At 47.3% G+C, this 27014-nt stretch overlaps 2 protein-coding genes across 2 annotated transcripts in view; both read right to left on the bottom strand.

Annotated features, from left to right (window-relative positions):
- Positions 1-24516, bottom strand: part of LOC134984782 (zinc finger protein 585B-like) — a 671664-nt gene extending 647148 nt beyond the window's left edge. Inside the window, exon 1 of the mRNA XM_063950275.1 lies at positions 23833-24516. Within this exon, the coding sequence (XP_063806345.1) occupies positions 23833-24466 (634 nt within the window). The 5' untranslated portion in view covers positions 24467-24516. The remainder of the gene's footprint in view (positions 1-23832) is intronic.
- On the bottom strand, positions 826-3993 carry LOC134984747 (oocyte zinc finger protein XlCOF6-like). Its single transcript, XM_063950244.1, has one exon. The coding sequence runs from the start codon at positions 3956-3958 to the stop codon at positions 1925-1927; it is 2034 nt and encodes a 677-aa protein (XP_063806314.1). The 5' UTR covers positions 3959-3993; the 3' UTR covers positions 826-1924.
- Positions 24517-27014: the final 2498 nt, after the last annotated feature.

The following is a 27014-nucleotide window of genomic DNA, read 5'->3' as shown; positions in this document are numbered from 1 at the left end:
ATAGACATTTATTTAAAACCAACAAATGATAAAGATATTTAATTACACAGAGACCCCCCGTAATATCATCGAACTATTCAAATGCGCTGTCAACATCGGACATAGGCAAAATTGCACCGGAAATCTTTTGATTTTAAATGACTTTATTTCATATCTTTAATACACATATTTTTGTCTATATTTTAAACTTAAAAAATACTTTACTCTGCACAACAGCCTATGGGGGTCATTCAGATCCAGCCGCAATAGCGGCCCACAGCCGTTTACTGGTGGTGGCAAAATGCACATGCACAGCGGCCACACAGACACACACATTGCGGTCACATCCCTGAGGGGTGAACGCGGGAGGGCCAGGACCATTGTCCAGGGGCTGTGTGATGTCATATCTGCGATCATCTCTGATTAACCCCCTATAAGCTTCCAGAGTGCACCTCATATCTCATTTTTTCCAAGTTACTACAAATGATATGAGATCGGTAGCAGCACTACTTTCAGGTTTATTACACAGAACACACATAAAGGCTGACATAGCAAATAACAGTAACACATACACGGGATTTATTAGAAATAAGGAAGCATAATCATCAAGTCTAATTATCAACTGGTTCTGTGCGAGACCCATACACCTCTTTACTGCCTCCAGCAGCCACTGGTACTGCACTGCAGCTATCCACCCTGTCTCCCCCACTACTGCCACCCACCCTGTCTCCCCATACTACTGCCACCAACCTGTCTCCCCACCACTACTGCCACTGCCCTGTCTCCCCCCACTACTGCCACCGCCCTGTCTCCCCCCACTACTGCCACCCACCCTGTCTCACCCTACTACTGCCACCTGCCCTGTCTCCCCACTCTGACACCTCAGCCCTGCTTGCGGATGTTTACCCACATAGACACTGCCTCCAGCAGCTCCCACTACTGCCTCCTGCCCTGTCTCTCTGCTCAGCGCTGCTTGGGGACAATATTACCCACTTAGACACTGCCTCCAGCAGCCCCCCGCTACTGCACTACTGCCCCCCATTCTGTCTCCCCGACATCTAAGCACTGATTGGGAATTTATGGTACTACTAAGTCCTTCATCAACAGATGGAAGAAACCAGGGCAGTACGGAGGCAGAAGCTGCTTCTGATACCATGGTCATGCAAGGCCGCCGCCCTCTGGGAGTGTATCTTAGCTTATCAGAATTGCGGAAGAAAGATTATCAGAATTGCTACTAAATAATTATTTGCAGTTTCTGAGTAGCTGCGGACCTACTCACGAATTGCGATCAGCTCAGTCTGTTTAGTTCCTGGTTTGACGTCACAAACACACCCTGCGTTCGGCCCGCGTTTTTCCCTGAAACGCCTGTGTTTTTTTGCAAACGCAGACTTGCACCGCCCAGAAACGCCCATTTCATGTCAATCATTTACCGAACACCAGTGCGACTGAAAAGCGCTGCAGAAGCCACAGCAAAACTGCTAAGTTTTGTGTTAAATAACTAAGCGCATGCGCCCTGCGTGCCTTCCGCATGCGCAATTTGCAACTAATCACAGCATAGCGAAAATCGGCAACGAACAAACTCGGAATGACCCCCATTATCAGCATTTTGTAACTCTGAACCCCCAAGCGCAAGCCTGGTTTGTTCGCAAAGTTGAGCTGTAGCCCTGCCCTTTGTTGGTGAGCTTCTATCATAAGGACCTGTTTCACCAGGACTGAGTCACAGCCAACTGGCATCACCCACACTTGGAGATCAGCTAGACATTTAGGATTGGTACTGGGTTCTCAGTACCCGGAGCAAAAGACAGATCTGTATAGCAGAGGTAGATGAGGGCATGACATCTGATTATTTCACCCTGCGGTAGCATGTATTATTTCAAAAAGCATAGGAGATAGGATAAGAACTTTGAAGAACAACGCATGGCAATGATAAGTATACTCCAGAAGATTAAAATGGCTTCTCATCTGTGTGACTTCTCTGATGTGTAACAAGTTGTGATTTCCGTGTAAAACAATTCCCACACTCAGAACATGGAAATGGCTTCTCACCTGTGTGACTTCTGTGATGTATAACAAGAGCTGATTTGTGTGCAAAACATTTCCCACACTCAGAGCAAGAAAATGGCTTTGCACCTGTGTGACTTCTCTGATGTTTAACAAGATCTGATTTGTGTGCAAAACATTTCCCACACTCAGAACATGGAAATGGCTTCTCACCTGTGTGACTTCTCTGATGTATAACAAGTTGTGATTTCCATGTAAAACATTTCCCACACTCAGAGCAAGTAATTGGATTCTCACCTGTGTGACTTCTGTTATGACTAATAAGATCTGATTTGTATGCAAAACATTTCCCACATTGAGGGCATGGAAATGGATTCTCACCTGTGTGACTTCTCTGATGTATAACAAGTTGTGATTTCCGTGTAAAACATTTCCCACACTCAGAGCAAGAAAGAGGCTTCTCACCTGTGTGACTTCTCTGATGTTTAACAAGATCTGATTTTTGTCCAAAACATTTCCCACACTCAGAACATGGAAATGGCTTCTCACCTGTGTGACTTCTGTGATGTATAACAAGAGCTGATTTGTGTCCAAAACCTTTCCCACACTCAGAGCATGGAAATGGATTCTCACCTGTGTGACTTTGCTGATGTCTAACAAGATGTGATTTCTGTGTAAAACATTTCCCACACTCAGAGCACAAAAATGGCTTTGCACCTGTGTGACTTCTCTGATGTTTCACAAGATCTGATTTGTGTGCAAAACATTTCCCACACTCAGAACATGGAAATGGCTTCTCACCTGTGTGACTTCTCTGATGTATAACAAGTTGTGATTTCCACGTAAAACATTTCCCACACTCAGAGCAAGTAATTGGATTCTCACCTGTGTGACTTCTGTTATGACTAATAAGATCCGATTTGTGTGCAAAACATTTCCCACATTCATGGCATGGAAATGGATTCTCACCTGTGTGACTTCTCTGATGTATAACAAGTTGTGATTTCCGTGTAAAACATTTCCCACACTCAGAGCAAGAAAGAGGCTTCTCACCTGTGTGACTTCTCTGATGTTTAACAAGATCTGATTTTTGTGCAAAACATTTCCCACACTCAGAACATGGAAATGGCTTCTCACCTGTGTGACTTCTGTGATGTATAAGAAGAGCTGATGTGTGTGCAAAACCTTTCCCACACTCAGAGCATGGAAATGGATTCTCACCTGTGTGACTTCGCTGATGTCTAACAAGATCTGATTTCTGTGAAAAACATTTCCCACACTCAGTGCAAGAAAATGGTTTTTCACCTGTGTGACTTCTCTGATGTTTAACAAGATGTGATTTTTGTGCAAAAAAAAATCCACACTCAGAACATGGAAATGGCCTCTCACCTGTGTGACTTCTGTTATGACTAACAAGATCTGATTTCTGTGCAAAACATTTCCCACACTCAGGACATGAAAATGGCTTCTCACCTGTGTGACTTTGTTGATGTGTAACAAGTTGTGATTTCCATGCAAAACATTTCCCACACTCAGAACATGGAAATGGTTGCTCACCTGTGTGACTTTGCTGATGTGTAACAAGTTGTGATTTCCATGCAAAACATTTTCCACAGTCAGAACATGGAAATGGCTTCTCACCTGTGTGTCTTCTCTGATGTGTAACAAGAGCTGATTTGTATGTAAAACATTTCCCACACTCAGAACATGGAAATGGCCTCACCCCTGCCTTAGCTGGCTGATGGGTAATAAGCTTTGTGTTCTGTGTAAAACATTTGGCATCTATAGAACAGGGAAACACTGTATCTACTCTCAGAGCTGTAACAGATGCACCAAAATCAGAGTGATCAGGAGAACATTTCTCAGGATCAGAGGAATCAGCGGATAGACCTGGATGTATAATTGGGGTAATGGGGTTATATCCTGGAGAATCCTGTCTGCTGTCATTATCTTTTATGTCACAATCCGGGGAAAACATTAGATGTCCTTCTGAGATATTCCTGCTTGTGTGTCCATCTGCTGGAAATAAAATACATTATGGAAATGTGACATTTCCTGTAACAATATTAATCTTGTAAACAATAGGAGAAGACGACTCTCTGGGACACTTAATTGTAAATGTGTGTATATAATAAAACATAACTTTTAATGAAGGCTTTATAATATTGTGTCTCATACTATCATTGTGTCCACCCTCCTGAGAACACTCACAATAACAAATGTATTATAATAAGACTTAGATATCTCTCTCTTGTACTGGTAACTAACCATGAAGTATAAATGGAGATGTAGTCACTTGCCAAGTCCTATGTCAGCACCAATGTAAAACAATGGATGGGGAACATATCGTATGAATTGGAGATTCTAGATGAACAATAACATCAGTCATATGAGCTGATGGATCAGAGAAATGTCTCCTAACGTTACTCCTGGAAGCATTGGTAAGGTAGCATTCCTTTATGCATACCTCCCAACATGACCCTATCCAGGAGGGACACAATGCTCTAATCCTGGACTTCTCTCTTAATTTATGATTGCCATCACCTGTGCTGAAACACCTTTCTTATCCATTACCTGTTCAATACAGGTGCCAGCAATCATACATTAAGGAAAAGTCCAGGAGCAGAGCATTGTGTCCCTCCTGGAGAGGGTTATGTTGGGAGGTATGCTTTATGTGTGTGCTCATACACTGGTAAGCCTGTACAGGTGTTACTCTCCCTTATATAACGAATATTGCTACAGCAGAGTAGGTGTGGAACAAGGTCTTTTACATGCAATACACCATATAATACCCTGTAATCATCATCTGCTAGGTTATAATCCACTGTTACACCCCAATCATCAGTGTTTTACCTCTATTCTCTCACTAGTATTAAGGATGATGTGTGTACGGTAAGTATGATACAGAGAATTACATATCAGAATCTATACAGCTGCCGCCATACTTCTGCTTTACATACGTGTGCTACTGGCAGCAGTGAACATCTGAGTGAGAGTGCAGGGAAGACAGCAGAGTCTGATGAGAAAGAGATTGGATCCATCTTTGCAGGGCTGTACCACACCTGTCACCCCTGTTAGTATATAAAAATAAGATTTTAAACCTACCGGTAAATCTTTTTCTCCTAGTCCATAGAGGATGCTGGGGACTCCATAAGGACCATGGGGTATAGACGGGCTCCGCAGGAGATAGGGCACTTTAAGAAAGCTTTGGATTCTGGGTGTGCACTGGCTCCTCCCTCTATGCCCCTCCTCCAGACCTCAGTTTGTAAATCTAAGGGCGAGATTTATACCAGCCACACCAATCACACTGTATAACTTGTGATAAACTACACAGTTAACCATATGAACAACAACATAGACTCGGTTCAACCGATAAACTATAACATAACCTTTATGTAAGCAATAACTATATACAAGTCTTGCAGAAGAAGTTCGCACTTGGGACGGGCGCCCAGCATCCTCTACGGACTACGAGAAATAGATTTACCGGTAAGTAAAATCTTATTTTCTCTAACGTCCTTGAGGATGCTGGGACTCCGTAAGGACCATGGGGATTATACCAAAGCTCCCGAACGGGCGGGAGAGTGCGGATGACTCTGCAGCACTGAATTGAGCAAACAGGAGGTCCTCCTCAGCCAGGGTATCAAACTTACAGAACATTGCAAAGGTATTTGACCCCGACCAAGTAGCAGCTCAGCACAGCTGTAGTGCCGAGACCCCTCGGGCAGCCGCCCAAGAAGAACCCACCTTCCTAGTGGAATAGGCCTCTACCGAATTTGGTAACGGAAAACCCGCCAAAGGAATCTATTTCTCCGTCGTTCACATCCAGAACGAAGACTGCTAATATAGCGTTTACCAGTCTTTCCACCCAGCTGAAAACTTTTTCGGCTTCTGCCTTTGCCGCTTTGCTCCTTGTTCCGCCCTAGCGGCTTACTTACACCACTGCTGTCAAGTCGTCCGACAGAATTAACACGGGCAGATCACGAAGCATATGTTCATTGAAAATAGCTCTTAATTCAAGAAAGGTTATTGCAGACAAACTTCCCAGCTTGACCTTTTCCTCTGGAAATATTTCCCTTGCACGGACTCCTCTCCAGTCTCGGAGATCTGCATGCATGGAGACCAGGATCTCATCCTGTATTCCGAACCTTCGTCCCTCTAGGAGGTGAGAACTGAGCAGACACCACAGGAGCGATATCCTGGCCATTAGGATTATATTCTGGCGCATGTGCAGGTGAGATCCGGACCACATTTCCAACTGGCCCTGTGAAAACCACTCTGGCATTTGACCTGCTCACCGAAAAGCCTCTTAGGCTGCATCATCTTCTTCATCAACGGAACATATTGATGGATTGTCACTATAAACCTGATCCGACTCTGGATCCTCAGATCTCTTTCCACAGGAACACACAGAACTTCGACCGTTCAGTATCTACTCTGGTACCCACCTCCGACGTCTGCGTCATTGGGATCAACAGCCTTCCCCTGTGTTGAAGAACAGTCAGAGAGAAACAACGATTTGCACCACTTGTGTCTTGACCTCGCCTTAATCAGGAGTGTGTCCCAGTACAGAATAACAATGGCTCTCACTGTTGAAAGAATACCATCCTACTGCCATCACTCCAGTGAAATGGCATAGACAATCGGGGCGTGGCTACGATGGGCATGAAGTAGCACGTACTGTGCTGAGCTCTCCTGCCTCAACATCCTTTTATATATCCGGATGGCTTCCCCCCGGGGTTCGTGGGTGCCCTGGACTTGCCTAGCCTTGTGGTGGACCCATCGGAGTGTGTCTGTCCCTGGTCTGCTGCCCTAGCTGTGTGACTGGCCGCCGTGACGGACTCGGCCTGGGCTCTGCTGCGCCACGTGGGACGCGGTGTCCGTGGCGGCGGGGATCGGAACGCTGCCTCGGGCTCCTGGGGAGTGATCTGCGGCCGTGTGTGCCCTCTGCCCTCCTCTCTTCTGCTGCCGCTTGGTCCCGCTGCCTGAGTGCGGTCTCCCCTGCTCCGGCCGCGGCTGCCCGCGCTGCTTCCGGTTGGCGGCCGGGGGACTGCACCCCCTGACCTACTGCTGGGCTGGGCGTGCCCCCCCCCCTGCTTCTCCCTGTGTCGGGTACCTCCTGCCTGCTACTGTTGCCGGAGGGGCCACGCTGCTGCTGCTGCAGCCTTGAAACAATAAAGCTCCACAACTCAGGCCCCATATAAAGTACCTCCCAGGTGCTTTCAGTGAGAACTACTGCTGGGGCTGGCGGCTGTCCAGGAGTCGGAGGTGCTCCACTGTGGGGAGTCACTCATATTGGGCTGTACAGAGGCCCCCCCGTCTCTTCTCCCCCCTCCAGAGCTGCATGTGGGGCTAGGGAGACAGGGAATTAAGCTCTCACCCCAGTCATTATCTCCTCAATACTCCCCTGCTGCATATTTACTACCTGAAATATAGGGCTGTGACTTTTTCTTTTTTCATTATATATCTCCGGCTGGAGGCTGCTGGCCCACCATTGTGTGATTCCTGATTTGTTGATATAGCACTGGCTGGAAGACTGTCTACTTGTCTTATCATAACTCTCTCGTATAGTGCTTCAGTTCCTCTTGGAGGTGAATATAAAGATTATTATGGGGAAAACTTCTCAGGCTGCGGCCAAGCTTGAAAAATATGCCAGGAATCCTCCTGCACAAAATAAGAGAATGGGGGGGTCACAGAATGACTCCTCTCCTCCATCTCCGGCTACAAGTGCTGGCTCCAACCCCCCTGAAGCTAAGTACTCCAAAGGGTACTGGATGCAGTTAATGCCAGCGAAGGCAGGCTGGCCGACAAGATCACTCAAGTACAACCTGAATGGTTTTTGGAGAAGTGGCTCCTAGATTTCTTTGGGACGGATGCTTTTACGTCACACTATGCGGTGGAACGAGCACATAGAATCCCTATGCGGCCACTACCGCCTGGTGCTCCTCCCCGAACACTTATAACTAAATTCCTACACTTCAAAGATCGGGACATGGTTCTAACCCTGGCACGCACCAAGGGCCCACTCAAGTGGAATGGTACCCGGATCTCGGTGTTTCCTGATTTTGCGGTCGACATCCAGAAGGAGAGATCCCAATTCCTTCCAATCAAGAGACGTCTGCGAGAGCTCAATCTCCCTTATGCTATGCTCTTTCCCTCAAAGTTGCGGGTGGTCGCGGGAGGAGAGACAAAATTCTTTCTGACCCCGCGGGAGGCGGCGACATGGCTTGACTGGCAGTTCCCGGCCGGGCGCGCTCTGGCAAATGACTGAGTGTCACGATTACCCACGGAATGAGCTGCGATATATGTCCTCACATACTTTGTGCCTACAGTTAATTAATTAATTATTAATGTTTGTTGACTTTTTCCTTCCAGGTGGCCTTTACTGGTAGTATATTGAATGTTGCACTTGCTGTTGGGTCCCTGCTGGGTCAGGGGGCTAGGTGCTGCCTTGACCCTGGGGGGGTTAGGTTATGGTAGGGGAGCAATGCCTGCCCTTGGCCACTATATTTTTTTTGTCCTCTTTACTAGTTGTTTAGTTGTTGGGAGGTTATTTTGGGGGTAGGTATGCCACAGTTCGGGCCGGTATACAGGGTGGGGGGTTGTATGGGGGGGAAGGGTGGATTTGATGGGTTGATGTTTTTTATGCATTGCTGTTGCGACATATTTAGCGGCATTTTTTGTGGGCAGTTACTTTCCTGTCTATTTGGGATACCTTCCCTGTCTTGGACACACTTAACACTTAGCGCTACTATGTATTATGGCATCACTTAGTCTAAAAATTTTATCCTGGAATGTGCGGGGCATTAATGATAAAATGAAAAGGGCCCTGGTGCTTCGACAGATTAGGCAGTACTCCGCAGATGTGATTTGTCTTATGGAGACGCACCTGGAGGGAGCCAAAGTTCTATCACTTAAAAAGCCATGGATAGGGTGGTCGTACCACTCCACTCATACTTCCCATTCCAGAGGCGTCTCCATCATGATCCGTAGATCTGTTCCATTTGTTGTGGGCCAGGTACAGGTGGACCGGTGGGGAAGATATATTTTTCTTAACTGTCAGATAAATTCCATGTCTTTATTGTTGTTGGCTATTTATGGCCCTCATTCCGAGTTGTTCGCTCGGAGATTTTCATCGCATCGCAGTGAAAATCCGCTTAGAGCGCATGCGCAAAGTTCGCACTGCGACTGCGCCAAGTAACTTTACTAAGAAGAAAGTAGTTTTACTCACTGTGTTTTCATCGCTCCGGCGATCGTAATGTGATTGACAGGAAATGGGTGTTACTGGGCGGAAACACGGCGTTTAAGGGGCGTGTGGCTGAAAACGCTACCGTTTCCGGAAAAAACGCAGGCGTGTCTGGAGAAACGGTGGGAGTGCTTGGCCGAACGCTGGGTGTGTTTATGACGTCAGCCGAGACCGAAAAGCACTGAACTGATCGCACAGGCAGAGTAAGTCTGAAGCTACTCAAAAACTGCTAACTCGTTTGTGATCGCAATATTGCGCATACATCGGTCGCACATTTAAGAAGTTTAGATTCACTCCCAGTAGGCGTAGGCTTAGCGTGTGTAACTCTGCTAAAATCGCCTTGCGAGCGATCAACTCGGAATGAGGGCCTATATTCCTCCACCATACTCCCCGGAGGTTCTACGCAAAGCTGCCGATTTTATGTCCCTTTACCCCAACATTCCCACTGTTTGCATTGGGGATTTTAATAATGTCATGGATCCTGGAGTGGATAGATTTAGCACCAATGTCACTGTGCCTCGTCCACGCCCGGGTAACTTCGCTCGGTTAGTGGAGGGTATGGGCCTGGTGGACGTCTGGAGAGCACGGCATCCGGCTGCTCGCCAGTTCTCCTGCTTCTCTCCTACTTACTCCTCCTTTTCTAGGATTGATATAGCCCTGGTCTCCCCCTGTATGATTCCCAAAATTAATGATGTCCAATATGCAACTAGAGGTATCTCTGACCACTCTCCAATATTGTTGAATCTGGATACTGAAGGTTCCCGTGGGCAGTTGTTTTGGAAATTTAACTCATTCTGGCTTTCACAGATGGACACTGGAGCGGAGCTTGCATGGCGGGAGTTCCTGGAGCTAAACGGGGGTACTGTTGGCCCAGCAATCCTCTGGGACGCATTTAAAGCATTTATACGAGGTTCATTAATTAGAAGGGTTGCTACTTTAAAAAATGGCTACAAGCTCCAGGAAATGGAGCTTGAGGCGTCCTGAAGGTCCCTAGAAATCCAATATTTGCAAGATGGATTGGTTGCCTCCAAGGACGCATGGTTGCTTGCACAGTCCAAATGGAGAAACTGTCTGTCTGATAAAGCCAAATACCGGTTACTGTATGCCCAACACTCTTATTATGCTACGGGCGATAGACCAGGTACTTATCTAGCACATTTAGCGGCGGCAGATAAATTCTCCAATACTGTCCTTGCGATAGGCGGGGACGATGGTGTAACTTATGTAAAAACCCCGGAAATAGCGGACCAATTTGTTGCTTATTATAAGAGTCTGTATAGTACAAGATTATCGGCGGATTTAACGGAAATAAATGAGTATCTTGCTGATATACCATTGCCCTCGCTCTCTAATGTGGCAGCTGAATTCCTGGACTCCCCTTTGTCATTGACGGAAATTGAAATAGCCATAAAGTCATTTCCTGGAGGCAAGGCATTGAGCTATATAAGAAACATATTGACTTTTATGGCCCTAAGTTGCTCACTCTGTTCAATGACCTGTTGGAATTGGGGTCGCTGCCGGATTCTATGACTGAGGCTTTGATAATAGTGCTACTAAAGCCGGATAAGAACCCAGAGCGGGTAGATTCATATAGACCTATCTCGCTACTTACAACTGATGTCAAGGTCTTAGCAAAGATCCTGGCAATTAGACTGAACTCCGTTATTACCCAAATTATACACACAGATCAGACCGGTTTTGTGCCGGGGCGGTCCACTCTGACTAACCTTAGGCGTTTGTTCACACACTTACAGGGCCCTCGCGGGGACGCCGACACTTCTGTTGTGGTGTCCCTTGACGCTGCTAAAGCTTTTGATTCAGTGGAGTGGGCGTTCTTGTGGGGGTCTATGGCCCGCTTCGGCATTGGACCACGCTTTATATGGTGGGTCAAGTTACTTTACTCTGGCCCATCAGCTAGGGTCTCGATAAATGGATTCATTTCATCTGCATTTCCCTTAGCCAGGGGTACAAGGCAGGGCTGTCCACTATCCCCTATCCTCTTTGCTTTGGCAGTGGAACCCTTGGCGTGCTTGGTGCGTTCTGACTTGCGGGTGGGCTCCACCACGGACAAGATTGCTTTATACGCGGATGATATTCTGCTGTTTATATCAGACTACCGCAATACCATGCCACATGTGTTGCGTGTTATTGACACCTATGGCGGATACTCTGGCCTGTCCATCAATTGGGATAAGTCCTGCATATTGCCCTTTCGGGGTACTTGTCCGGGTGTCCCGCCCGTGGCCCTCCCTCTACGTTGGGTGGACTCATTCAAGTACTTAGGAATCTGGGTCACAAATAATCCTTCTCAATACTTTTCCCTAAACATAAAACCTCTTATGGATTATTTGCACTCCCGTATTGCGGTGTGGGGGACTCTACCTCTAACTATAACGGGTAGAATTAATTTAGTGAAAATGGTGGCCCTGCCTAAGTTGCTGTATGTACTGCAGCACTCCCCTGTCTATCTCCCATTAAAAACCTTTCGGAAAATAGATGGTGTTCTGTCCTCTATCGTATGGTCCAAACGCAGGGTCAGAATAAAATTAGACACCCTCACACGCTCCCGTGACTCTGGGGGCCTGGGCCTCCCTAAATTCAGATTGTATTATCTAGCGGCACAAATGGTGCATATTAGTAAGTGGTTACATGATCCTGCTAGAGATGAATTGATCTCCCGAATTCTCTATGTAACAGATCGGAATTGCCCCCACTACGACTACTGTTGAGTGACCATGTATCGCTACTTAATCTCCCCGTTGTCAAACAAGCAATTATGGTATGGAGACAGACGCATAGACTGCTCCGGGGAGAGGGTTGGGATCCGGAAACGCCTCTGGCCTACGCACGTTCTCTTAACGAGCTTGCATCATTACAGATAATGGAGGTCTGGTGTCGCCGGGGAGTGCAGTCTCTTGGGCAATTGTATCATATGGGTATCTTTAAGTCGTTCCAACAATTGCAGGAGGATTATAATATCCCATCCTTCTACTTTTATCGATATCTACAACTCCGCCATGCTTGTCAGGTTCAGTTTGCAAACGCTCCGCTGATGCTCCGGGACACACCAGTGAGGGAACTATTTATTAATCTTCAAAACTGTACCATTTCCATATTTTACTCTGCTTTACTACGTGCATATCATTGTGAGACCCTACTTTCTCTTAAATCTAGATGGGAATGCGATCTGGGGCCCATATCTAATGACACTTGGGAGGATGCGCTGGGTGCCTCTAGGCTGGCGACCACAGCGGTCCGGTACCAGCAGGTGCATCTATATTACTCCTGAAAGATTGATGAAATTCGGAGGAAGGGTGGATTCTAGATGTCCCAAGTGTGCTCTGGATGGAGGTACATTCTGGCACATGATATGGTCCTGTAGGATAGTTAATGCATTTTGGCAGGAAGTACTCAGGATTATGGTTTCCACTGGGGTTCCTGCTGATGTGCTGACCCCCCTGGGTGTATACTGGCGGTGGTGGATGGGGAGTTGCTGGATGCCCCCTTCAGGCGTTATGTTATCAGCCTGTGTGCTCTTGCACAGGTTTCTTTAGCCCGGGCGTGGATGGCACCTGATGGCCCAGATATCAGCTCATGGATTGCCTTAGTGAATACTACAGTGGCACATGAAAGATTTGTCTATGTGTCCAGGAAAGCCATTATTAAATATTATGCGATATGGGATAGGTGGCTATCATCGCCATATGCTAAGAGGGCCCGCATTGCTATGCCTGCGGATGTGAGTTTAGCTTCACCACAATAATCCCGTGGTTGTAGGAGGAGGCTAGGGGTTGGTACTGCTTGCACAATTTTGTTATATACAAAATACCACACCTAAGACACTACCTCATACGTTTGATAACGTCGATTGCTTACTTATAAATATGTGTGTGCGATATTATATATGCTGCTTGATTTTGTTGCTGACAGCAATGCTATAGTTTTAGGAAATAAGTATGTATTGTGTAATGTACAAAAAAGGAAAACGGTTTCAATAAAAAGTGTTGAATTTAAAAAAATGGCAAAGACAATCCTGGATATCAACCCAGGTAAGCTGAATGCGGAGAAAAACGCATCTAAACCCCTTACTACCTTTATATGCTGGAGCTCCCTGGCCTGAGAGATTCCATCCTGTAGTTCAACTTCGTAAGGAGAAATCTCTGTTTTCCTTTTATTTTTTTTATTTTTTTACCAGGGACAGCAGGACAATGCCCTGAACCTGACACAACTCTGGTATGGCGTCGCGTACTACCTCCCCTTCCAGAGGGGAAACGGCAAGATCTATTTGAAAAATCAGTGAGGGAAACCATCTGTAAACGCCAGTATGTCCCCCTTTGGATTCTATAATTAACTCACAGGTCCAAGTCCATTCCCGGACTGACTGAAGAGTAGTAGATGAGTTCCCACCAGAGTGGGCTCCAGCCAGATAGACCCAGCGACATGCGGTGGATGTGGTAGAAACAGAAAACGACATCCGCTGCTGCGATCCTAACAAGGCTGCAGAACTCTTACTTTTCACCTTCCACAATCTGCACAGAAAGGGAAAAATCCCGGTATCGAACCGGTTAAAATGACTGCGTCCCACAGCAGAATGCGTCACCAACCGTTGTGAGGGACTCTAACTCACGAAGTTACACTTACCAGTGGTATCCGCCGAGATTGACTGAACTGAGGCCTCCCCAAACAGCGGTACACCGTCCCAGGGAAACACTGCAGTATCTCTCGGAGTCAGCCTCAGCATTCCCCCGGCCACACCTCCTACAGTCGCACGTCAGCCTGCCGCCATGTTATAGAGAAGAATCAACATAAGACACACACCCTCTCTCTATAGGGTAATTCTATCGGATGCCTTTCCGAATATAAACACTCCCCCATGTGCATGTAATGCAAATAACTCCAAAGCATAGAAATAAAATATCACTTAGCTTCCTGTGTATGATGCTTTGTGACAGGGCCCCGTGCAGACCAGGAGTTTACAGTATTCTATCCACGGCGGGAAAAAGAATAAACATTCGGACTCCTTGTGAGGATCTGAGACCAACTCGTCACAGCCAACCTAGAGCTTTATCAACAGAGCGACCAGCACATGAGAAGGAATACTATTACTTCAGCATTCATTGGAAATCATAATATGAATATACATATTGTAATACACACATATCCTACATATATATACTGATGTCCGGCACTCCCACTGGTAACAGTCACCTGTGTATTTGCTCCGGTGCCCTCCTCGTGGACGCTGCGGTCTGTGCACATACAGGAATCAAACAAACGGCGGCACCCAGGAGACGAAGAGATGGTGAAACAAAACGGTGCTTTATCTGATAAAGCACCGTTTTGTTTCACCATTTCTTCGTCTCCTGAGTGCCGCCGTTTGTTTGATTCCTGTATGTATGTATATATATATATGTATATATATAGATACATACGTATAAGCGGATTGTCCGGAACCATCGGGTCCCTAGTGACATGTGTTCTGAATGTGTATGACCATGTACTGAAAGCCCCAGTTGTGGATCTGACAGGAAACCTTATGGTCGACATAAAACATAGTATTCGTCGACAGCAGGGAGTAGTATCAGGCAAAATAACATTCTTGCGACCCCGAGGGGTCCAAGGGAAATATACATATATAATTTTAATATCACACCCCCACAATACTACCATGTCTGTGCTCGAGCTACAGGCCCATGAAACCGTACCATACATATATATATATAAATATATATACAGGTATAAGGCAGTTACAGCATGTTAATTTACACCCAGTATTGACAGTTGGTGCCGACAGGGTCACCCACATACTACTGTGTCTCCCATAGCGTGTTTACTCTTTGAAAGAATACCACTACCGACCTGCTGACACTTCATTTACTCAATCAAGTACCACAGGAGTCGGCAATGCCGACAGAGATATTCCCATAACTGTTTGCGACAGAGCCCTCACACATGTCGACACATGTGTACTAAAAGCTATAGTGGGTATCTGACAGGGAAAACACAGACACTTATACACAACACACTGACTACACGGCCATGATCTAACATAGTGCTATACTTGTATATTGCACTAATCACTGGGCCCCACTTTGTTTACACTGCTATGTACACAGAGCTTTTGGCAGGGACTGTTGGAGAGAATGGCGATGTATCGTGCTGTGAGGGCTAAGCCACGCCCCCGTCTTAGCGCGCTTCAGCCCCGCTGTTATTTTAACGGTTCATGCTGGCGGGGGTTCGTATACAGTGTCCGTGCACTGTATACATGTCATGCCAGGCTTTTTAGTGAGGTATATTGCTCCCCCTACCTGCGCCCTGCACCCTTGTAGTGCCATTGGTGTGTGGGAGCAATGGCGCGCAGCGCGACCACTGCGTGTTACCTCCAGGAAACTGAAGTCTTCTGCCGTCACTGAAGTCTTCTTTCCTTCTCATACTCACCTCACCTGGCTTCTTTCTTCTGGCTTCTGTGAGGGGAATGACGGCGCGGCTCCGAGAACAAGCAGCTAGGCGTACCAAGTGATCGAACCCTCTGGAGCTAATGGTGTCTAGTAGCCTAAGAAGCAGAGCCCTTAACTCAGAAGAAGTAGGTCTGCTTCTCTCCCCTCACTCCCACGAAGCAGGGAGCCTGTAGCCAGCAGGTCTCCCTGAAAATAAAAAATCTAACATAAAGTCTTTCAGAGAAACTCAGTAGAGCTCCTCTGTGTGTGACCAGTCTCACCTGGGCACAGAGTCTAACTGGAGTCTGGAGGAGGGGCATAGAGGGAGGAGCCAGTTCACACCAAGTTTAAGTCTTTATAGTGTGCCCATGTCTCCTGCGGATCCCGTCTATACCCCATGGTCCTTACGGAGTCCCCAGCATCCTCTAGGACGTATGAGAAATCCTGGGAAAACCCAGAGAAAAAATTCCAGATCCTTAAAAGAATTCTCATTGCTTTCCCTTTCCCTGAAGAGGATAGGAAGAAGTGGGAAAACCCACCTATAGTAGACGCTTCTGTATCTAGGCTGTCTAAAAAGGTGGTTTTACCTGTCCCTGGTTCAACCACCATAAAGGAGCCGGCTGACCGCAAGATTAAGACTACGCTCAAATCACTATACACTGCTACAGGCGTGGCTTTAAGGCCCACTATTGCTTGTGCGTGGATTTCTAAAGCCATAGTAAAGTGGTCAGGCATCTTACTAGAGGACTTAGATACTATGGATAGGAGTGACATTGACTTGTTTTTACGTCACATACAGGATTCTGCAAGTTTCATGGTGGAGGCCATTGTCAGGAATCCACATTCTCCATTGCATCACTTCCAGTGAACAGGCGTCTCCTGGCTTCAGTCCTCTGTTTTCAGAGTATTTCCTGTGAATTGGACCTGTGGAACTACAGGTCCCAGCAGTTCCAGTCTTCAGTCTCCTGCAGCCCACAGCTCACTGTGTTCCACCTAACCAGCTCTATCGTTTGGTAATCACTGGTTTCAGCCAGCAGCCTGGAGTACACAGTGATTCTAGGTAACCAGCATTAACTCCCGGTGCACTACTGATCCCAGCCAGCAACCAGCAGTGCATTGCATTAACTGTCTACAGAATCATTCTCCCGGTTAATCACCATCTCCAGTTAATTCTCAGCTGATCTGAGCACCCAATCCTGGAGGGTGTGTTCTCAGAGATTCATCCTATCCTCACAGAGCAAGGTGTATAAACTCCAGTTCCTAGCTCATTCACATTGCCTTGGACAACACGTCACATCCCGTGAACAGGTGGCTCCTGTTTGCTATCCTCTGTCTTCAGAGATTTCCTTGAGTGTTAGACCTGTGGAACAACAGGTCCCAGCCGTTCCAGGTTCCAGCAGTTCCGGTGTTCCTGTGGAACTACAAGTTCCAGCAATCACTCCAGCTCTCCTGCTACATTCGGTGTGTCAAGTCTCCAGTGGTTCCCTGTGTTCCAGTCTCCAGATCCCCTGTGTTCCTGGATATTCTCCTGTACCTGTTACTTCCGTGGAACTACAAGTTCCAGCAATCACTCCAGCTCTCCTGCTACATTCGGTGTGTCAAGTCTCCAGTGGTTCCCTGTGTTCCAGTCTCCAGATCCCCTCTGTTCCTGGATATTCTCCTGTACCTGTTACTTCCGTGGAACTACAAGTACCAGCACCAGCAATACCTTTCTGGCTTCACACCTTCTACATCTGCAGTGTGCTCCAGCCTACAGCAGTAGAGACTCCCTCTCCAGGTGCATCCCGTCATCTCACCTGTGATTCAGCCTGCATGCTGATTGTGCACTTCCAACAGCACAGTGAACATTACCATCCAGTCTCCTGCATTTCTACCAGGTTTGCTACCATCATTTCACCTCTGCTGGCTCCACGTCTTAATTACTCTGGTTCCATTTCTGCATTACAAACTCTGCCATAGACTTTCAGTTTCAAACCATACTATTCCATTGTCATTACCATTGCCGTTACCATTGTCATTTCCATTGCATTCGTTTGTTTACTTTCTGCTGCATTATTATCTGGACTTTTCTGTTATTAATAAATCTACATTGTGCACATGCGCAGAAACCCAGTACTGCCTCCTCACTTCATTCCACCTACCTCCACTGACCCACTAGCGCCCCCTCCGGGGACACAAACCAGACCGAACCTGACAGTTTGTCCAAGGCCAATGGACTCGGATGGTGGTCAGAATGTGGGGTCAGGGGCCTTACAAAATCTGGTCTCCCGTTTGGATGGTCAAGAGGCTGCGCAGCAGCAGATGTTCCAGTTCCTACAGGGAATGTCTATCCGTTTGGATACCTTGCAGCAATCCCTTCAAAGTTCTGTTGTTTCTCCAGTTCCTGTTCAAGTCACTCCTGCTCCAGTCATTTCAACTTTCCCTGCACAATCCGTTCCTGTGGATGGCTGTTGCTCAAGTCAGTCCTATGGCAGTCCCTTCGCAGCGAATTCTCCTGAGAGAGCGACTTCCTCCTTTGAAAGCTTCAAGACTCCTTTGTCGTCTGCTGTGAACTCTGAACCACTAAGCACTCTTTATCATCTATTGGAACAACTTCAAAGTCTCCTAACAAAAATCATTCCGATAATGCCAGAAATCCTGAGTGGTGCTTTAAACGCAGTGAAGAGTACTGCTCAAAGTATTGAAACTAGTGCGACCTCCGTGTCAACTTTTTTTCAAACTAAAGTCTCTCCTCCTATGCAGAGAGAGCGCAGATTCCAGAGCTACCCGCGCTCCAAACTCACGGAAGCTGAACGCCGCCATCGCAGGCAGCTTCACCTCTGCTTTTACTGTGGGAGTTCTAGTCATCTTATTAAGGACTGTTCCTTCCGCAACTCAAAAGTTGGTGACAGGTCCCAACATCACAATGTTTTCACCTGCAAACCTTCCAACGTATCCTCTACAGTTTCAAGTTCCTTTACCCCGGACAGAAGTGTCCAAAAAGTATACGATTGGGGTCCTGTGACAAATAGACCCAATCCCAAGTTCAGAAATCAACAGAGACTATCTATGTTACCCATAACTAAAGTAGTTTCTGTGCCCACAGCCCGAGAAGGGGCGTCTGTGCCCACAGCCCGAGAAGGGGCGTCTGTGCCCACAGCCCGAGAAGGGGCGTCTGTGCCCACAGCCCGAGAGGGGGCATCTGTGCCTACAGCCCGAGAAGGGGCATCTGTGCCTACAGCCCGAGAAGGGGCGTCCGTGCCTACAGCCCGAGAAGGGGCGTCTGTGATTACAGCCCCAGGTGGGGCATCTCATGTTGTGACCCCAGTAGGGGTATCTGATGTTCAGGTTCCAGAAGTGGCATCCGGGCATGCAACTCAAAGAAGTGTGTCTGATCTATTAACCCCAGGAGGGGTCTTTAGAGTTTCAGCCTCAAGTGAGGAATCCAGGGCCAAGATCCCAGGAGGAATTCTTAAAGTCACAGATACAGACATGAACTTTTGTTTGCCAACTTCAGAGAGTGCTACCAGCTCAGTACCACTCCAAGAGGGATCATTAGAACATCCGGATTCTGTCTATACAGAATCAAGTGTCAATGGACCTAGCCCGGTTCCAGCCGTCGGTCCAAAGTCTCCACTGGTTCCAGCCAGCCTGAGTGGCTCCAATGATGGGCTACCTCCTTCGGTTCCAGCCGATTCCAGAATCCTCGGAGCAAATCCGGTCCAATCCGTCAGTCCGAGGACTCCACCGGTTCCTACCGCTTCAAGCTCTTCCGGACCCAATCCGGTCCCATCCGTCTGTCCGGATCAGCCTCCTCTGGTTCCAGCCAGCCCGAGTAGCTCTGTTTCCAATGCTGAGCTACCTCCTTCGGTTCCAGCCGATTCCAGCATCCTCGGATCAAATCCGGTCCTATCCGTCAGTCTGAGGACTCCTTCGGTTCCAGCCGATTCCAGTCTCTTTGTATCAAATCCGGTTCTATCCGTCAGTCCGAAGACTCCTGCGGTTCCAGCCGGTTCAAGCTTATCTGGACCCAATCCGGTCCCATCCGTCTGTCCAGATCAGCCTCTTACAGTTCAAGTCAATTCAAGTAGTCCTGGACAAATCCCTGTTCCATCCGTTTGTCCAAAGTTGTCGTCGGTTCCTGCCGATTCCAGTTCCTCTGAACCCGGTGTGGTTCTCTCCAGTGTTTCAAGTAAGCAACTCCTGTCGCTATGTCCAGAGTCTACAGTTCTTGCAGATATTGCAGTTGCCTCAACCCAGATGGAGGATTTACGCATCTCACCCCAAGATGAAGCTTCTAGCATTCTGTCAACCTCAGCAGAGAATTCCCGTCAGTCAATCCAGGAGATGACGTCCTCTCTCCACCCTCGAGCATTTCAAATTAATTCTACTCCTGCTTCTGAATGCTTATTCCAGTCCTCTACTCTCAAGTGTCCGACATGGTCTTCCGAGACTTCAACTGACATTCAGCCTTCCAAGTGTCCACCAGATACAAAAGCTCCAGTCTACTTTGATGGTGACTATGCTCAGTTTCGTGCAGTGGCGAGCCAATACCTCGCTTTTACTGAGTCGGAACCTTCAGTGACTATTTCTCCAGCCAATGCAATCAGATACTTCCTCCTGTTCTTCAAAGGTAGAGCACTGGACTGGGCGAATCCTCTCATTGAATCTAAAGATCCGCTACTGAGTGATCTTCCCGCTTTCTGCGAAGCCGTAAAACAGGAGTTTGCTCCAAAGTTTATGCATTCAGAGTCATCTGGGCATTCTGGCCAATTTGTCAACAGTTTGTCTACTGCTAAATCCTCTCCAACATCTCTGTCTGTGCAAGATCAGGATACATTAGACCAAGCTATTAAAGATTTCCAAGCTGTAAAGTCAAGACAAGGTTCTCAGTTTTTCGACTCAATTCCTTCCAAACATGAACAGGTTCTGTTGAATCAATGTATCAGAGATTTCAAGAATCACAGGATTTGGAGAGCTCCAGAATCAGTTCAAAGTCTACCATCTGACGTAAGTGTTGGCTATGCTGCCGTAAACCCTAGTCCTGGTGTCTCACATAGCTTCAAATTCACTGGTCCACAGATTGTCTCAGATTCTGTTGTTCCTAAACAAAAGGCTCCCATGACCACACTAGACCTGGACTCTGACTCTGAAAGTGAGTTTGTTGATGACGACTCAAGTTACATTATGGGGGGTTCTATCCTTCCGAGCTATGCCTTCTCCCAGGAAGAAAATTCTGTCTCAAATGACCATGAATGGTCTACTTGTTCTGAAGATGAAAGTTGGGAAGACTTTTGAGGACCTCTGCTTTTGTGTATTCCTAAACTCTTTTTCAAGGATCCTCCAAGTTCCAGCGTGGGTGTTCGGTGCCCACCCATAAAAGGGGGGGTACTGTCAGGAATCCACATTCTCCATTGCATCACTTCCAGTGAACAGGCGTCTCCTGGCTTCAGTCCTCTGTTTTCAGAGTATTTCCTGTGAATTGGACCTGTGGAACTACAGGTCCCAGCAGTTCCAGTCTTCAGTCTCCTGCAGCCCACAGCTCACTGTGTTCCACCTAACCAGCTCTATCGTTTGGTAATCACTGGTTTCAGCCAGCAGCCTGGAGTACACAGTGATTCTAGGTAACCAGCAATAACTCCCGGTGCACTACTGATCCCAGCCAGCAACCAGCAGTGCATTGCATTAACTGTCTACAGAATCATTCTCCCGGTTAATCACCATCTCCAGTTAATTCTCAGCTGATCTGAGCACCCAATCCTGGAGGGTGTGTTCTCAGAGATTCATCCTATCCTCACAGAGCAAGGTGTATAAACTCCAGTTCCTAGCTCATTCACATTGCCTTGGACAACACGTCACATCCCGTGAACAGGTGGCTCCTGTTTGCTATCCTCTGTCTTCAGAGATTTCCTTGAGTGTTAGACCTGTGGAACAACAGGTCCCAGCCGTTCCAGGTTCCAGCAGTTCCGGTGTTCCTGTGGAACTACAAGTTCCAGCAATCACTCCAGCTCTCCTGCTACATTCGGTGTGTCAAGTCTCCAGTGGTTCCCTGTGTTCCAGTCTCCAGATCCCCTGTGTTCCTGGATATTCTCCTGTACCTGTTACTTCCGTGGAACTACAAGTTCCAGCAATCACTCCAGCTCTCCTGCTACATTCGGTGTGTCAAGTCTCCAGTGGTTCCCTGTGTTCCAGTCTCCAGATCCCCTCTGTTCCTGGATATTCTCCTGTACCTGTTACTTCCGTGGAACTACAAGTACCAGCACCAGCAATACCTTTCTGGCTTCACACCTTCTACATCTGCAGTGTGCTCCAGCCTACAGCAGTAGAGACTCCCTCTCCAGGTGCATCCCGTCATCTCACCTGTGATTCAGCCTGCATGCTGATTGTGCACTTCCAACAGCACAGTGAACATTACCATCCAGTCTCCTGCATTTCTACCAGGTTTGCTACCATCATTTCACCTCTGCTGGCTCCACGTCTTAATTACTCTGGTTCCATTTCTGCATTACAAACTCTGCCATAGACTTTCAGTTTCAAACCATACTATTCCATTGTCATTACCATTGCCGTTACCATTGTCATTTCCATTGCATTCGTTTGTTTACTTTCTGCTGCATTATTATCTGGACTTTTCTGTTATTAATAAATCTACATTGTGCACATGCGCAGAAACCCAGTACTGCCTCCTCACTTCATTCCACCTACCTCCACTGACCCACTAGCGCCCCCTCCGGGGACACAAACCAGACCGAACCTGACAGCCATGAAGGACATTGGCCTGCTTCTTCCATGGCTGTCTCGACACGCAGAGGACTCTGGCTACGCCAATGGACTGCGGATGCAGTATCAAAGAAAAGTGTGGAAAATCTGCCATTCACAGGTCAGGCACTATTTGGGGACGCATTGGATGCGTGGATTTCCACGGCGACTGCGGGTAAGTCGACATTTCTTCCCACCGCAGCAGCCCCAGCTAGGAAATCTTATCCTACACCTACACTGCAGTCCTTTTGGACCGCAACATTTAAAAAATCCAAACCCCCTCCCACGTTCTTTACAGGAGGTCGGGGAAGATCAAAAAAACCTCACCAACAGGTTCCCAGGGACAGAATCCAGGTTCTGCTTCCTCCAAATATTCAGCATGATGGTGGACCTCTCAACGTGGAGATCAGGCAGGTGGGAGCGAGACTAAAAGATTTTAGTCACGTCTGGGTGTCATCATGCTTGCATAGAGGGACAACAGCAGCACTGTGCCCGCTGCCCTAATGCCGCCATCTGAACCGGTTTAGCACTCACCACTCAATTAGGGGTGGCGGCATGCTGTGAGGAAGAGCGCACACTGCTGTGGGTGAGCGAAACAACCCCTTTCAGGAGCTATGTCCTGTCAGCGGGTATCTGGACTATTAACCCTTCAAGAGGTTGGTACCGGTCCCCCCCCTAAGTCTCACGACGCAGGCAGACTGGTGCCAACCCGTTCTTCCTGAAAACAAAAACTAAAATAAAATCTGAAGAAAACTCTCTGGAGCTCCAGAGATTGCACCCGGCTCCTTGGGCACATTTTTCTAAATGTAGTCTGGTAGGAGGGACATAGAGGGGAGGAGCCAGCACACACTAATGATTTCTTAAAGTGCCAGGCTCCAATAGACCCGATCTATACCCCATAGTACTAAGACCATCCCAGTATCCCCAGCCTAGAATAATAGGGGCTGATGGCTACTGATGTATGAGATACACCAGAGAGTATGGGGAGAAGACTGGTCAGATCTCTGGGCTGGTAACACACAGTGACATGATGTGAAGGGAGAGCAGGAGTATAATAGGTGCTGATGGCTCCTGATGTATGAGATACACCAGAGAGTATGGGGAAGAGACTGGTCAGATCTCTGGGCTGGTAATACACAGTGACATGATGTGAGGGGGAGCAGGAGGCTGATGGCTCATGATGTATGAGATACACCAGAGAGTGTGGGGAGGAGACTGGTCAGATCTCTGGGCTGGTAGCACACAGTGACATGATGTGAGGGGGAGAGCAGGAGTATAATAGGGGCTGATGGCTCCTGACTTCCCCACTGGGAAAATAAATATTCCTCATTAGTTTGTACTGACAGAGGAGGGTGTAGGATAAGAGATTGCTGTAGTGACTGAGCAAGGAGAATATGTGACTCTTTTCTGTAATAAGTGTTTATTACTCACCTGTGCTGATATCTGTAGGGATCTCCTCCTCCTTACACTGCTGCTCACCCCTCACATACGTCTCTTCTTCTCCCTCTATATCTTCTGCCTTTATATCAGTCACATACGTCTCTTCTTCTCCCTCTATATCTTCTGCCTTTATATCAGTCACATACGTCTCTTCTCCCTCTATATCTTCTGCCTTTATATCAGTCACAAATGTCTCTTCTTCTCCCTCTGTATCTTCTGCCTTCATATCAGTCACATACGTCTCTTCTTCTCCCTCTATATCTTCTGCCTTTATATCAGTCACATACGTCTCTTCTTCTAACTCTAGATCTTCTGACTTCATATCTGTCACATACGTCTCTTCTTCTAACTCTAGATCTTCAGCCTTTATATCAGTCACATACGTCTCTTCTTCTCCCTCTATATCTTCTGCCTTTATATCAGTCACATACGTCTCTTCTTCTCCCTCTATATCTTCTGCCTTTATATCAGTCACATACGTCTCTTCTTCTTCCTCTGTATCTTCTACCTTTATATCAGTCACATACGGCTCTTCTTCTCCCTCTATATCTTCTGACTTCATATCAGTTACATACGTCTCTTCTTCTCCCTCTATATCTTCTGCCTTTATATCAGTCACATACATCTCTTCTTCTCCCTCTGTATCTTTGACTTTAATATTATTTAATTGGGCTTCACCCTATGTAAACCATCAATAAAAGAATGTAATAATTGTTGATTTCAGTAATTGATTAAACAATACAAATATATTGATACACACAGCTGCTCTATACATCATATAGTGACAGTCACTTTGGTATATGGGTGAGACCCTAGATCCCACCTACCTGATCCTCCTGTGGGATCCTGTGATTCTCCTCTGTACAATCCTGGGAATACAGGGGACGGGGACATCTCTCTGGGGTATCTCTGTTACTGGGTCCATCTGTAGGAGACACACAGTGACTGAGTACAGTGTATATATGTGATTATCAGATGATGTGTGTATATAGGGGCCCCCATACCTGCTCTCCCCTGTACAATACATGACAGTCTCCTCTTACCCAGTGATGTGAGGAGCTGGTGATTCTCCATCATCACGTCCTTATACAGACCCCTGTGTTCCTCTATATACTCCCCCTCCTGTATGGAGACATAGACAGTGACATCCTGACACCTTATAGACACCTGACACACAGTGATACAGTCATCACCCAGACACTTCCCCTGGTGTTACTGTATAATGCTCCATTCCCAGCAGTCACCTCTCCAGTCATCACCCAGACACATCCCCTGGTGTTACTGTATAATGTCCCATTCCCAGCAGTCACCTCTCCAGTCATCACCCAGACACATCCCCTGGTGTTACTGTATAATGCCCCATTCCCAGCAGTCACCTCTCCAGTCATCACCCAGAGACATTATCTGGTGTTACTGTATAATGCTCCATTCCCAGCAGTCAACTCTCCAGTCATCACCCAGACACATCCCCTGGAGTTACTGTATAATGCCCCATTCCCAGCAGTCACCTCTCCAGTCATCACCAAGATACGTCCCCTGGTGCTACTGTATAATGTCCCATTCCCAGCAGTCACCTCTCCAGTCATCACCCAGACACATCCCCTGGTGTTACTGTATAATGCCCCATTCCCAGCAGTCACCTCTCTAGTCATCACCCAGACACGTTCCCCAGTGTTACTGTATAATGCCCCATTACCAGCAGTCACCTCTCCAATCATCACCCAGACACATACCCTGGTGTTACTGTATAATGTCCCATTCCCAGCAGTCACCTCTCCAGTCATCACCCAGACACATCCCCTGGTGTTACTGTATAATGTCCCATTCCCAGCAGTCACCTCTCCAGTCATCACCCAGACACATCCCCTGGTGTTACTGTATAATGTCCCATTCCCAGCAGTCACCTCTCCAGTCATCACCCAGACACATGCCCTGGTGTTACTGTATAATGTCCCATTCCCAGCAGTCCCCTCTCCAGTCATCACCCAGACACATCCCCTGGTGTTACTGTATCATGTCCCATTCCCAGCAGTCCCCTCCCCAGTCATCACCCAGACACGTCCCCTGGTGTTACTGTATAATGCCCCATTCCCAGCAGTCACCTCTCCAGTCATCACCCAGACACATCCCCTGGTGTTACTGTATAATGCCCCATTCCCAGCAGTCACCTCTCCAGTCATCACCCAGACATGCCCCCCTGGTGTACTGTATAATGCCCCATTCCCAGCAGTCACCTCTCCAGTCATCACCCAGACACATCCCCTGGTGTTACTGTATAATGTCCCATTCCCAGCAGTCACCTCTCCAGTCAGCAACTGAATGATCTTTTTGGTGAGTTCCAGGATCTTCTGGTCATTGTGTCTCTCAGGTGTCAGTGAGTGAGGTGGAGGCACCGTGATGGGGCTCTGTGTTCTACTCAGTCCTCCTGATACACGGGGATGGCTGCTGGTTATCTCACACTTATTGGATGTCTTCTTTACTATTGTGTAATCCTGTGTAATGGTGGAGACATCAAATATCAATATATACACTCCCAGATCCCCTCACCTCGCCAGTCTTGTCCCTGTATTATTACTATAGAAATTAGTGACCTCACTCTGACGCTCCCAGATCCCCTCACCTCCTTAGTCATGTCCCTGTATTAACACTATAGATATAAGTGAAGTCACTGTGACGCTCCCAGATCCTATCACCTTCCCAGTCATGTCCCTGTATTATTACTATAGATATATGGTATGTCACTGTGACACTCCCAGATTCTCTCACCTCTCAAATCATGTACCTGTAATATTACTATAGATATAAGTGATGTCACAGTGATGCTCCTAGATCCCCTCACCTCCCCAGTCATGTCCCTGTATTAATACTATACATATGAGGTCACTGTGACACTCCCAGACCCCCTCACCTCCCCAGTCATGTCCCTGTATTATTACTATAGATATAAGTGACATCACTATGACACTCCCAGATCCCCCCACCTCCCCAGTTATGTCCTTGTATTATTAATTTAGATATAAGTGATGCCACAGTGATACTCCCAGATCCTCTCACCTACCCAGTCATTTCCCTGTATTATTACTGTAGATAAAAGTGATGTCATTGTGACGCTCCCAGATCCCCTCACCTCCCCAGTCATGTCCCTGTATTACTATAGATATAAGTGATGTCAC

The sequence above is a fragment of the Pseudophryne corroboree genome, assembly GCF_028390025.1.
Source record: "Pseudophryne corroboree isolate aPseCor3 chromosome 3 unlocalized genomic scaffold, aPseCor3.hap2 SUPER_3_unloc_8, whole genome shotgun sequence".
In the NCBI taxonomy this organism is placed as follows: Eukaryota; Metazoa; Chordata; class Amphibia; order Anura; family Myobatrachidae; genus Pseudophryne; species Pseudophryne corroboree.
Note: the sequence above shows the minus strand (reverse complement) of the source record. Positions and strands in the feature narration are given on the sequence as shown.